This window comes from Aulonocara stuartgranti (assembly GCF_965226115.1).
Source record: "Aulonocara stuartgranti genome assembly, chromosome: 14".
Classification (NCBI taxonomy): domain Eukaryota; kingdom Metazoa; phylum Chordata; class Actinopteri; order Cichliformes; family Cichlidae; genus Aulonocara; species Aulonocara stuartgranti.
Genome location: NC_138950.1, coordinates 11,954,453 through 11,967,553, shown reverse-complemented (window position 1 = coordinate 11,967,553; position 13,101 = coordinate 11,954,453). Strand labels below are relative to the sequence as shown.

Below are 13,101 nucleotides of genomic sequence, written 5' to 3'. Positions count from 1 at the left end.
TAAGTGTTATTAGTGTGTGTGCTCGTGTGTGTGTGTTTGGTCTGTTGATCGATCACAGATCTGACAGCTGTAACTGGAGCGGAATAGCGCTCTTCCCGCGAACACGTGGGTGTCATGGCCGAGACGCAACTGTGCGACGCTGACAGTGAGAACAGACGCGAGGCGAGACGCTGGATTTGTGGTGGTCTTACATATTTTATTTATTTAGTTTTTGATTGAATTACTTGGGTCTGTCGGTTTCTGAGGATGCGATGGGCGGTGAGGTCAGTAAAAACCGAAAGGTGAGTCAGTATGATGAGGCGCAGATCGGAGTTGTTTACCTTTTAACACGCTGTAGATATGGAGTCGTCACGTGTAGCGACCCCTAGATGGGGTAAGAGAAGATGAAGGCAGTGGTATTTGAAAGTCTCTTCTGCACCGATCAGCTCACAAGTGGACACAGACCTTCAGTCTGCGGCTCAAATCAGCTTCAGATCGTCTCTTTATTTATTTATTTGTGGGGGGTCATGTGTGATCTATGAGCTACAAAATGTTTCTACCCCATTTACCTCCAACATTAGTTAGTGATGCCAACTAAAAACCTAACCAAGCGCTGCATTTCTTAGTTATTTTTGAGGCTTTAAAGTTTAGCTTTTATTTAAATCAATATTTCATAAAGTCAAAAGCATAACTGCAGTGTATTTCACATTATTCCTCCTGTGTAAAAGCTTTCAGCTCACTAACGCACTGTATTTTACGTCATTCAAATCTCAACAAAACCTAAGTCAGCATCATTACAAAACCTCAGTCTGCACATTGTGGACAGGTCGTGCAGAGTTCGTGATGCCAGCTCATCATTCATTTCCAGAAACAACAACAACACCCCCACAAACGCACAGCGCCGCCTCCTTGTTTTACTGTCCTGGTGATGTTCTTCCTGTCATGCATCCTTCTTATTCCAGTGTTCAGTCACAAACTCTCCAAGGCTACACAGATGTTTCTTTCCTGCAGATTTTATTTATATTTATTTATTTAGTCTTTTGTTATAGTCTCTACGGATACGTTTGTTGGTTTCCTGCCTTGCCAAATTTTGGTTCTACCGGCTGTTAATAATTGTGATGTGGCTGTATTACAAAACATATTGCTGTTGTTCAGAGAGTGGAAGAAACACTTTCATTACTATTAAATATTACTGATTTTAGTTGCAACTGAATAGAACTATATGCAGTATTTCCATTCACCAGCAGATCATCTTGACCACGTCTACATGCGTAGACGTGTTGAGTTGCTGGCGCGTGATTGGTTGATTAGATTGCATTAACGACCAGTTGGGCCTAATAAAGTGTCCAAGGAGTGTTTCCCAAATAGTTATCAGATTTAATTACAGAGTTATACTCTGCAGTTACACGTTTCAAACAAATGCAGTATGCAAAATAGATTCGCGTGTACAGAGGTATCAGCATAAAGTGAGGATAAATAAAATCTGAATAGTAAATATATATTATATATTATAATTTTTTCTTTTAAAATCTAGAGCGAGGGGCCGGCTGCTCAGCGTCGATTCAGCCACGGGTTCCTCTCGAACGTGGGGGTCTCCATCGTTCATAGACTCGGACACTCAGCTGTATTTTCTCGCCCTGTGGGAGCAGACAGCAGGCACCCCATCAGACTCCTGTTACCTCCAGAGGACGGCGCTGAGGCGTCCGGCGCAGACCCGACTCCTGCGGCTTTTATCTCTGTCTTTCTGCCCGAGTTCCCACACCGTAGATGTCCTGATCATTTCCAGGTACTGCGGACCACAACACAACCCAGTTAAAGACGCAAAGAGAAGAAGTTCTTTAGGAGAAACAGAAAGATAACAGGGCCTAATTCTGTGCTTACAGATCCTGGGCTTCATCGCTAAAGGCTCATTTGGACCCATCCTAAAAGTCAAAGATATTTCCAAAGAGAAGATCTATGCAGTTAAGGTCAATCCAGTATTAACTAAAGATGTTAAAAATGTGATACTTTTGGACATCTTTAGTGTAATTTTCTTCCTGTGTTGTCATACAGGTTCTGCCAAAGTCTGAGTTATTGAAGCACGGAGTCCTGGAGCAGTCGAAAGAGGAAGTCATCATTCAGGTACAACATTGATAGAAACAAAATTCAAATAGTTGAAATTAAATAATCAAATAAATGTTTATGTCACCTGTTCAGCTTTTTTAACCATGACACAAGTAAATAGGGATTGTAGCAGAGATTGTTTTTTACAGACATGGGCAAAATTTAAGCTCCTGTAGGAACCCCTATGCTGAGGCTAATGATAAACGAGAAATTATTATGCCAATAAACAAATATTACATCTGCATACAGCTGAATTATAGAGTGCTATAAACTGTCTATGTGCTGGCCATAAATACTTACTAATAGGTCAAAATGCAATATTCTTAGTAGAGCTTCTCAAAGCATAAACTGGAGAGGATATCATTGCTGAAAGGAATGTATTCATGTCAAGCAAACATTTCTAAATTTAATGCAAATAGTAGTTATATGGTTATTATAGGAAAGCACAAACTATGTACAATTATAAATGTGATGATAAAAGTGGACCAATTATGCTCATTTCCAGCTTCATATTGCCGTCTTTGGATGCTACTATCCAGAAAGGGAGTGCAAACAGGCAAACCCAGGTGTAGATACAGCTGAGGGGAAATGGAATAAATTAAGCTGATTTTTAATAAATAATAGCGAAGGTGAAATGAGCCTTGGGGTTGCCGGAGGTGGCGTCTAGGCTGATGGCTGAGCCAGAGGGCTGGGTGCATTGTTGGGCAGACTGAGCAGGAGATAGAGACAAGACCGGAGCCAAGCTAAGGGTAAATATGAAAAATAAGATGCAAGAATCAGGATCAGGACAAGTGGTAATGATCTAACTTTAACAATAAACTCAAAGGCTTGACTGTAGAGTGCCGCATAAAGCATGACTCACAATTCAAAATAATCCTTATCTGTCTAATACATAGCTTTGCTCCACCACTTCTGTTTATCCACTGTCGGGAGCTTTTGTTCTGATTGGCTGTACTTTACAAACACAAGGTTTGTCATCAGGTGGGTGGATTCTCAGAACTCACAGCAAAAATCGATGACCAGTCTGATGAACTGTACACTGACTTCAGTATTTAAAATGTTGCTATAATATGAGCATCATTTATAACAGTTTAAGACAGTAAATAAGTAATGACTTAATAGGTCCACTTAAAGGATTACAGTAGGTGGTGTGGCATAGTTTCTGTCCATAGTCCGTAGTCCTCACGCTGCAGGAAACTCTCTGTGCATCCCTCACTAAATGTTCACTGTTCATCTGTGTGTGTCGACTGTTGCATTGCAGCGGCAGCTCAAACACCCTTTTATCCACAATCTGCAGGACTGCTGGCAGACGCAGCGCCATCTCTTCATTAGTGAGTTAATAAATAGAAACGATGGCACCGCTCGACCCTCCCTTCTTCCGCTATCCTTTGTTGTTCCCGAGAAGTTCCCCCTTTCCTCGTCTTTGGTCCCATAGAATAAAAAGTTGTCAACTGTAAAACCAAGCAGTCTAAAAAAAAAATCTCTGGATAGTGAAGAGGTGCAGTGCCATCTAATGAGCGTCCTGGGTAAAACTGTCCTCTGTGGCTGCAGCTGCTGTGTGACCTTTGCTTACCTAGTGTTGTCACAAATTCAGGTTTTTTTCAGTTAAGATTACTGAAGTGGCTAAAAGATGTTTAACAAAACAAAGAGCATGTGTGTTTTAGACTTAACCCTCTTCCTGACTTCTTCCTTTCCCAAACCACAGTGGGATGAACAAATCATTTTTTGTTTTCTTTTACTTTACGTTTCCTTGCAGATTGCTTTATTTTATTTTTATTTCCACCTTTAGTGATCTGCTTTACCCACGCTGCCAATTTCAAAGTGCTGAGAAGTATGTTTGTGTCTGGTCCTCTGCAGTGTGTGACTACTGCAGTACTGGTGACCTGCACACTTGTTGGTTGCTGAGGGGCCACTTTGGGGAGGAAGAGGTTCGGCTCATTGCTGCAGAGCTGGGCAGCGCACTAGGTTAGTGCTCATCAAATGTCTTGTACTGTCACAGAAATTATGCTTGAGCGCACAGTACACTTTTTTCTTTGAAAAAAAGATTAATGTCATTTAATTCTTGCTCTCTGTCTCTGATTTATTTCTAGGATTTCTACATGACTTAGGAATCATGCACAGAGATATAAAAGTATGATATTTTTCATTTTAATCACTCTTGTAACTTCCACACGTGTGTGTTTAGAACTTTTAATGGTTATGGCTTTGCTGCTTTTTTTTTTCAGATGGAGAACATTCTGTTAAATGATCAAGGTAATGCTCTTCTGCAGTTGTTGATGATACACTTTTAAGACTGAAGTATTTAGAGAAATCATGGTTAGATGAGTACAGATGCAATGCAGGTAACAGCAGATAAGCATGACATCACAGCTCAGGAGCTTTGCCAAGACACTAACTTAAAATCTCTTTAATATAAACTTGACAACTTCAAGACCCCTCTTACGGAAACATTTATGGTTTTATTTCTACAAATCAGTCTCTCTTTGTTTTTTTGCCTCTATTCAGGTCACCTTCGACTGTCTGATTTCGGTCTGTCTCGCCGCCTGAAACGAGGAGGGCGAGCTTTCACAATATGTGGGACGATCCAGTACATGGGTGAGATTTGTGGTCGTGCCACAGATACTCTGTGATTGTTTTCCATGACTAACATTAACATGAGAGCCTCACCTGCGTTTCATTCCCCCTGGATTCAGTTGACCCAGTTGTGAATGGGATGCACCTGTAATGTACTCTGCATGTTATTACTTTTTGCTCTATTATTAAGAGGTATTTTCTGCCCTGCATTTAACTTTTTCCTTTTATGCACACACATATATATAAACATATATGTGGATGTGTGGATCTCTGTTTTGGGTGAGCAGCTCCTGAAATCTTGAGCGGGGGTCCGTACAACCATGCTGCTGACTGGTGGTCTCTTGGGATTATGCTGTTCTCACTGGCGACAGGAAAGGTGAAGACACTTAAACTCACTATTTCACGGCTCTGTGTGTAGAAAAGTGCCTGAAAGTGCAGATTATTTTTGCTTTAAATCCACTTGTTTCTCTATTTTTAGTTTCCACTAATGGCAGAAATAGACCACTGTCGCATGCTGGCAAAGGTCAGAGATTTTTCTTATGTGGTGCCTGAGACGTTCAGCTCTGCTCTGATCCTACTCCTTACTGAGGTCAGTATCCACTGCTCTTTTTACTTTGTGCCACCTTAGAGCTATAGTGACATACTCATCTCTTTATCACCATACTGATGTAGCTTTTGTGCAAGAATCCGATGAACCGCCTTCGTAATCTGGAGTGTTTCAAGATGCAGACGTTCTTCCGTGGCACTTCATTCGACCCTTACATCCTCCAGAAGACACCGGTTGAATTCATCCTGGAGCTTAGGACGCACCCCGACTGGGCAGCCAAATCCGCAAGAGGCTTTTCATTGGATTACTTTGATAACTTTGACTGTGATCAAATCCTTCACTCCCCCGTGAGTCCCAGTGAAGTCATAGGGTAGTCAAAGTCTCCTACTTTGGCCAGTGTGGACCTAAAATCGGCTGCAGAGCAGACTTGCAAAGCGAAAAATCGATCTGTTTTTAAGGATACTAGATACATGAATTCTGCATGTGATGGCATTTCCATAACAGACTTGTTTCTCTACAGACTTATGTTACCTCTTGGAATTGAAAGTTGTATTTGGACCCCAAAGCGCTTTACACATCCAGTCATGCACCCATTCACATTCATCCTGGTGGTGATGGCAAGCTACATTGTAGCCACAGCCATCCTGGGGCCCTCTGACCACCACCAGTAGGCAACAACAGGTGAAGTGTCTTGCCCAAGGACACAACGACCGAGACTGTCTGACCCGGGGCTCGAACAGGCAACCTTCCAATTACAATGCGAACGCCCAACTCTTGAGCCACGATCGCCCCATGTTATGCATTTTTAACTGAAACTTCAGCGTGTCTCTCCCATGATGCAGTTGAAGGTGAGGTTTTGATGTCTCTATACACATGTGTCCTTGTATTAACTGTATATCATTTTATGTTGTTGCTAACAGTTGTTTAATATACATTGTCTGTTGTTTTTAAATGCAATTGCTCAAATAAAGTTTAATTTTTTAAATCAAGTATTCATTTATTTGTGTTTATTATTTCTTAATACTCTATGATGGGTGGGGGAGTAGAGCTACTACAAGGACCGACCAGTGATGAAAAACAAATGAGTGACACTGAGTTGAATGAACACTGTCTTCCTGACCTTTGTTTCACTGATTAAACTGGGTGTGTTAATGATTAATAAAAGAATTGCGGGGCCTTAACTTTTTTTGGAAACAGTTTAAAGACCACAGAGCTACACGGTGGTTTTATATTTCTGTGTTTAATGGTGGACCATGTTTTTCTTGTTTTCCCCATTGCTGTGTAGTCAACCATTTCTGGATTTTAAGATTAGACTTAAAACTTATAGTTAGTTAATTAGTTATAGTTAGGACTGGATCAGGTCACCCTGAACCATCATGCCTGCCTTGCTCAGGGAACTTTATGTTGACAGGCAGTTCAAGAAAGAGGTCACATACACTGTAAAGACCCAGCTCTCTTTTAGGTTGGACGTTTTTACTTCTATAGAATAAAAATGAGGGAACACCAACCTGAAAGGGTTTCTTTTATATTTCTGTATATCAGCACTAGCACAAAAACATAAATGAGCCTGCTGTATTTTCTGTTGGGCACTTTTCTTATCTCAGGTATCTCAGGCAGCCTTGGGTTGGCCTATTTACAGGAGTGCTCACAAACCCACTGAGGACAACCAATAATAGGACAGAAAATTGAGGACCAGATAAAGTATCATCATTAGATGCTTTTAATTAGGTAACAGAGAAAAAGTCGAGGGTCCCAGAGGAAGCAGCCACACATAATTGCTGTACTTCTTGAAGTCATGAATCTATTTAAAACTGTATCTCCTGAATGGGAGTGCACCAGCTCCTCCCACCACTGCCTCCTGACATTGAATTCCCTCTCAGGCCCTTGTCTTAGACAGGTCCACCATGCCTGTGTTGTGGCTGTATAGTGGCAGGCAGTCCATTGACCCATATCTGCTTTTAGAGGCACACTGACCCACAATAGTGAAGAGAGGAGTCCCCTGAAATCCTGGAGGGCCATCCCACAGACTCTCACCAAATAGTAACATTACATAACTGAACACAACAGAAAACATCAGTTGCAGCTTATCCTGCAAATGTGCAGAAAGACACAGATTGACACGCAAGTAGTCACAATCAAATTCAAAAGCCATGAAATGATCCCGACTGGCTGATGATAAGCTTCGTTCAAGTTTGCATTTTAAACTTTTTAAACCATACACATTATTATTATTCAAAGTATTATTATTTGAAACTTTTCATTTTCAAACAGAAGCCAATTACACAAAATAAAGAAGCAAAAAAAAAATGGTTGAAAAACCTGCTCTTCATAGTGGAAATGATCCAGTTGACCTAATTTCCTTCTGATTTGGCCCATTTTGGCCCACTTTTACCTGGAAATGATTTCTATTTCTGGAACTTTCCATCATTTTCTTCACAGTTTAAAGCGCTGCGGAAAAGCCACTGAGTGCATGAATTGCTCGGAGACTCAAACACCCCTGAGAATTTGAGGGTGAAGATCAAATTATCAGGAGATTTCAAGCCATCCTCAGGGCACATTTTTACTAATTAGAGTAAAAATAGCACACCATGGGGTGTGGTTAAACGCCTCATTTAGGCCCTTATTGGACAAAAGGTTCTGACTTAATACATGATTTTGTGTTTTGCAAGCAACCTGAACATGTGGGAAGCATTAAAAAAACAATTTGCATGTAAAAGATAAAGTAAACCAGTTTAAAACGCCAGGTTTCTAACCATTGCTGAGTCAAAGTGAGTGTGGCCATCTGAAAAATTCTATATCAATGTGATAAAGATGAAGCTAAATGAATTTGAAAAAAAAAATCACTATATTTAAATAGAACAATGAATCATCAGTTTTTTTTTTATTCATGTGGGGCAAAGGTGGGCGTACACGCTCCGCCCATGGGTGTTGGCTTGTGAGGTGTGACACACTTGAGCTGGATACAAACTAAAGCTGGCAGGGAGGCTCCATCAGTGTTCATCGCATCAGTAGATGAGACCCATTTTAATTTCAGGTAAGAGCTTTTATCTTGTTATTTTTATATTCAGCTGATTTTAATGCTGTCTTCACAAACTTGAAATACAAGCTGCCTTTAGATTTTATTAAATTTTGAAGATTTGTGCAGCAGCTCTGACAATTTCATATATTTTTTACACTGCTATCAGTGTTTGATTAACTGCGTATCTGACTCTGATGAAAGATTTTGTGGTCTTGTGTTTTTCCCCACCTAATTAGCCTCTTCCTAGTGCTGTGAAAATTACATTTGGAAATCAGAAAATATTTGAATGGCATCCAAGCCTGGACTTACTATTAAAGGGCTATAAAGTGATAAACCTTTTCTTCACATTACCAAACAACGATGCACTCAAAGCTTTATAAACATTATTGGAAAAGTACCAATATGGATCAATCTGCTGTTACTGTATCCTGCAAATCAAACAAGCTCTCACATCTTTAAGGTAGACAGATGATAGGAGGACGGGTGTTAAATCTAGATAAAACTGGACTAATTTTCTGTTTGATTCCACTTCAGTGTCTGCCCTTTTTAGCTGCTAATGACTGAATAATAATCAGTCAAATCTTCTTCCAAAGGCTGCTCAGACAATCAGTCACTCAGGATGACGCATCAGTTCCCAACGCTCTCCGAGGCTCAGAAGAGGGAGCTGCATGAGACCGCTTTACGCATAGTTTCTCCAGGGAAGGGCATCCTGGCTGCAGATGAGTCTGTAGGTCTGTAGCGCTCCTTCTTTAAACATGCACATTTAGTGAGTGCACACCTTATGTCCAATCCAATCAAAGAGTGTAAGTTATCACCAGTGTAAGTTAAATGTCACTGACAATACACCCACTGCAGGCAGTATGGCTAAGCGGCTGGCTCAAGTCGGAGTGGAGAACACGGAGGAGAACCGCAGGCAGTATCGGCAGATCCTCTTCAGTGCGGACGATCGCATCAACAGCTGCATCGGAGGGGTCATCTTCTTCCACGAGACCCTGTACCAACACTCTGATAATGGCGTTCCCTTTGTCAAAATGATCAGGGACAGGGGAATCCTGGTTGGGGTCAAGGTCTGACCACTTAGAATTCAATCTGTTTAGGTTATCAACTTTTTATGATAATAGGTTTGGATTTTGATTCAAATCATTGTCTGCATTCTTCAGGTTGACAAAGGTGTTGTTCCCCTGGCAGGAACTTGTGGAGAAACCACCACACAGGGTCAGTCCGACTCACACTGGACCGCTGCTGATATCAACCATTTCATCACCACAATTTCCCATTTATGAACATTTCCCTTCTCTGTTTTTTTCTTTGTACTTTTTACACTTCTCCACAGGTCTGGATGGATTGTCTGAGCGTTGTGCGCAGTATAAAAAGGACGGTGCTGTCTTCGCAAAGTGGCGCTGTGTGCTCAAAATTAGTGACGTCAATCCATCAAAGCTGGCTATCACAGAAAATGCGAATGTTCTTGCACGTTACTCTAGTATCTGCCAGCAGGTCAGAACTCCAAATCATAAAGCCTAAATGCTTATCCACACATCACTGTGATCTAATGCATATACAGTGTTTGATCATCTATCTTTCCTTGAACAGCATGGCATCGTGCCCGTCATAGAGCCAGAGATTTTGCCTGATGGTGATCATGACCTGAAGCGCTGCCAGTATGTCACTGAGAAGGTAGGGAGTGGCTGCACTGTTACTTTTATGGGTTTTTCAGACATTCTGTACCACTCTGCTGCTTCTTTAGTAAAACAGTGTCTGTGTTGCAGGTCCTGGCTGCAGTGTACAAGGCCATGTCAGACCACCACGTGTACCTCGAAGGCACTCTGCTCAAACCCAACATGGTCACTCCTGGACACAGCTGCTCCACCAAATACAGCCCAGAGGAGGTTGCAATGGCAACCCTCACTGCTCTGCGCCGCACAGTTCCCCCAGCTGTGACAGGTAAGTTAAAATGATGCTCTCATTTAGAGGTTTAGAAACAGAAACGTGTGCAGAAACCAAACAGAACAAATTCATGTTTTCGTCCACAGGAATTGCTTTTCTGTCAGGAGGTCAGAGTGAAGAGGAGGCCTCTTTCCACCTTAATGCCATCAACAACTGCCCTCTGCCCAAACCCTGGGTCCTGACGTTCTCCTTCGGACGAGCCCTGCAGGCGTCTGCACTCAGAGCCTGGAGAGGACATAAAGAAAATGAGAAAGCCGCCACTGAACAGTTCATCAAGAGAGCAGAGGTAGCTTCCAGTCGTTTTTTAATGCACACATAAAAAAAAGAACCAGCTGCTATTTGTATGACGTTTCTCTGCTTGTTTGCTCTCTGTTGTATCTGCAGGTGAACAGTCTGGCATGTCAGGGAAAGTACACCGGCGGAGATAACTATGGAGAGGCTGGCCAGCGCATTTACGGTTCCTGCCATGCATATTGAAGAGTATAAAAAGAACATTTTAACTAGCAGTGTGTTCTTCCACACCATAACAAGATATATTACAGAGGAGATGTACTGCATTTTCTTAGGTTATTTCAGAATATTGGCCTACATAATGATATTAAATGAAATATCTTGCCTTGACAAATGAGAACAATCAGAACATGGCCTTGGGTGTTTCTAACACATGTGCTGAATGAAAGGCTCATGCTTTACTTGTGTTGTAGCAGTACTTTGACTAGAGCTTTAAATCCTGCAGTTAATATTGCAATGCCAGCCTAACATGTGCTCCACAGTAATGATATTAGTTCGACTCAAAACACAGTTAACTAAATAGTTAAAGAAGCTGAATCTATATGATACAGCTCCCAATCTATTATTTAGAAGTTGTTATGTGAAGCTTCTGTGCTTGTGTGACAGAGAAAGTGGATTTGTGTAGTTCAGTTTCTTTATTTAGTTTAGCAGTGAACATGCACAAATAGACATATTGTAAGAGAATTAGCTTGAAGCTAAATTGCATCTACAGTCCCCAGGTATGAAGTACAATCAGCTCAATAAGTAATATACAACACATGCTGATGTGTGTTATCATTCTTAGTAGCATTATATGTCTAATAAACATATTTCAAATGTAAGTATTTAGGCAATAAAACTGTGTTCTAGTAAAGTCTGATTGAGATTTTTTGTTTTATGAAGGTTAATGGTATGTCACGCTCTTTATAAGACGACAGACACTGATTCACTATGTGGAGAAAATTCTTTTCATTTTTTTTTCATCTTTCAAACCCTGTAATTTAAGGGTATTCTATATGTTATCTAATGTGTCAAATGTCCAGAAAAGGCATCTGACACGTGATGCTGGAGCGCTTCTGTGATATTCTTTGTCAGTTACAGTTCATTTCCACCATTCCGTAGTTTGACATACGTGTAACTCCTAATAGTTCAAAATGTCACATTCAAATATTTATGGACATTTTTTTTTTCATTTCAAGCCCGGTTCAAGTCTTTTTTTTAAATAAGAAAAACTAACAACAAATTTACTCAAAACAGTGTGATGTACCCTTGATAATGTTTTGACACATCAGTATATATATCTGGAGCCTATCCCAGCTGTATTAGGGCAAGAGACATGAAACACCCTGGACAGGTCGCATGTCTGTCCCAGAGCTAACACATAGAGACAGACAACCATTCCCACTCACGTTCACATTCAATTAACCTAACCCCACTAACTGCATGTCTTTGGATCGTGGGATGAAGCCAAAGTATCTAAAGAGCAGCCACGCAAACACGGGGAGAACATGCAAACTCCACACAGAAAGACCCTGGATTTAATTTATTTGTGCTATAATAATAATATTACTACATGAGATTACAAATATTTGAATCTAAATTCTAATGAATGTACTCAGTATGTACACAAGCAGCAAGAGAATACACCTTTAGCTTGCAGTTAGCTAATACACCTTCAGCTCCCAGACATACTGTGACTAACTGCACACAAACAGTTAGTGTGTTTGCTGATATTTGTTGAGCTGATAGAAATGTTGAATTTGAAATTACCTGACAGTTAAAAAAACGTCACTCACTTCATGCTTCCTCCTTTTCTTTAGAGCTAGCTACATTTTGAAGCAATGCAAACACAACTAATGGACTCCTGCACTCCCTCCGGCCTGCTATAAAAAAAGCTATAAATGATACCGCTGAACTAAAAGTAATGAGTCTGTTTTGAAAATGTACGAAGTAGACAGTACAGATATTTGTTTTAAAATGTAGGGAGTAAAAGTAAAAAGTTGTCACAAAAATAAATACTTAAATAAAGTACAAATACCTGAAAAGTCTACTTCAGTACAGTAATGTAGTATTTGTACTTTGTTAGTTCCCACCTATGCACCTTTCTAGTGCTTTACCCTATTTTCACAAAGGGCTCTAGACTATATAATAAAATGCAACAACAAAGACAGTATAAAAAGAAACTAAAACTAAATAAAAGCAATCCACAGGTGGGTTTTATGCTTCTTTTTAAAAGTATCAGGTGTGTCCACAGATCTTAAGTGCATTGGAAGTGAGTTCCACAACTTGGGAGCCACAACCTCAAAAACACAGACTCCTTTTGTCCTTAACTTGAACCTAGGTACCAAGGGCGCCTCCAGAATTTCTTTCATAGGGGTGGCCATATGGGGCCACTAGAAATACACCAAAAACAGAATTTCCAGTTTTATTATGCTGTTGTCAAATATAGGATAGTTGAAAAATATCGCAAAAAAGAGAGAAAGAAAAGAATGATATGCCTACCTAATTTTCCACTGTTAAAGTTGATGTCACTGAAAATAGGTATATATGAAAACCAAATAAGATTTTGAAATCAATAATAATCTGCTTTAACTGATTGATTAATTGATTGGTTGATTGGCTGAAATTCCACCCATTGCTTTAATGATTCTCAGCAGAGCTGACA

At 40.4% G+C, this 13,101-nt stretch overlaps 2 protein-coding genes across 4 annotated transcripts; both read left to right on the top strand.

The window, feature by feature from the left end:
- The first annotated feature begins 124 nt into the window (after positions 1 to 124).
- On the top strand, positions 125 to 6,160 carry LOC309687871 (ribosomal protein S6 kinase-related protein-like). Of its 3 annotated transcripts, none has more exons than XM_082503137.1 (12): positions 125 to 281; positions 1,514 to 1,765; positions 1,863 to 1,940; positions 2,032 to 2,100; positions 3,344 to 3,413; positions 3,940 to 4,047; positions 4,173 to 4,213; positions 4,308 to 4,335; positions 4,588 to 4,677; positions 4,944 to 5,032; positions 5,135 to 5,245; positions 5,329 to 6,160. In XM_082503137.1, the coding sequence occupies exons 1-12, from the start codon at positions 252 to 254 to the stop codon at positions 5,575 to 5,577; spliced, it is 1,215 nt and encodes a 404-aa protein (XP_082359263.1). In that variant the 5' UTR covers positions 125 to 251; the 3' UTR covers positions 5,578 to 6,160. The 3 variants fall into 3 exon arrangements, with proteins under 3 accessions (XP_082359263.1, XP_082359264.1, XP_082359262.1); XM_082503138.1 differs by having other exon boundaries at positions 1,863 to 1,946; positions 3,380 to 3,413; XM_082503136.1 differs by having other exon boundaries at positions 1,863 to 1,946.
- Positions 6,161 to 8,187: 2,027 nt separating this feature from the next.
- LOC309687017 (fructose-bisphosphate aldolase C-like) lies at positions 8,188 to 11,292 on the top strand. The gene is made up of 9 exons (XM_082501686.1): positions 8,188 to 8,237; positions 8,816 to 8,953; positions 9,078 to 9,289; positions 9,383 to 9,437; positions 9,556 to 9,716; positions 9,813 to 9,896; positions 9,989 to 10,163; positions 10,253 to 10,452; positions 10,551 to 11,292. Exons 1-9 carry the CDS (start codon positions 8,216 to 8,218, stop codon positions 10,641 to 10,643), a joined length of 1,140 nt encoding a protein of 379 aa, XP_082357812.1. The 5' UTR covers positions 8,188 to 8,215; the 3' UTR covers positions 10,644 to 11,292.
- The last annotated feature ends 1,809 nt before the right edge of the window (positions 11,293 to 13,101 follow it).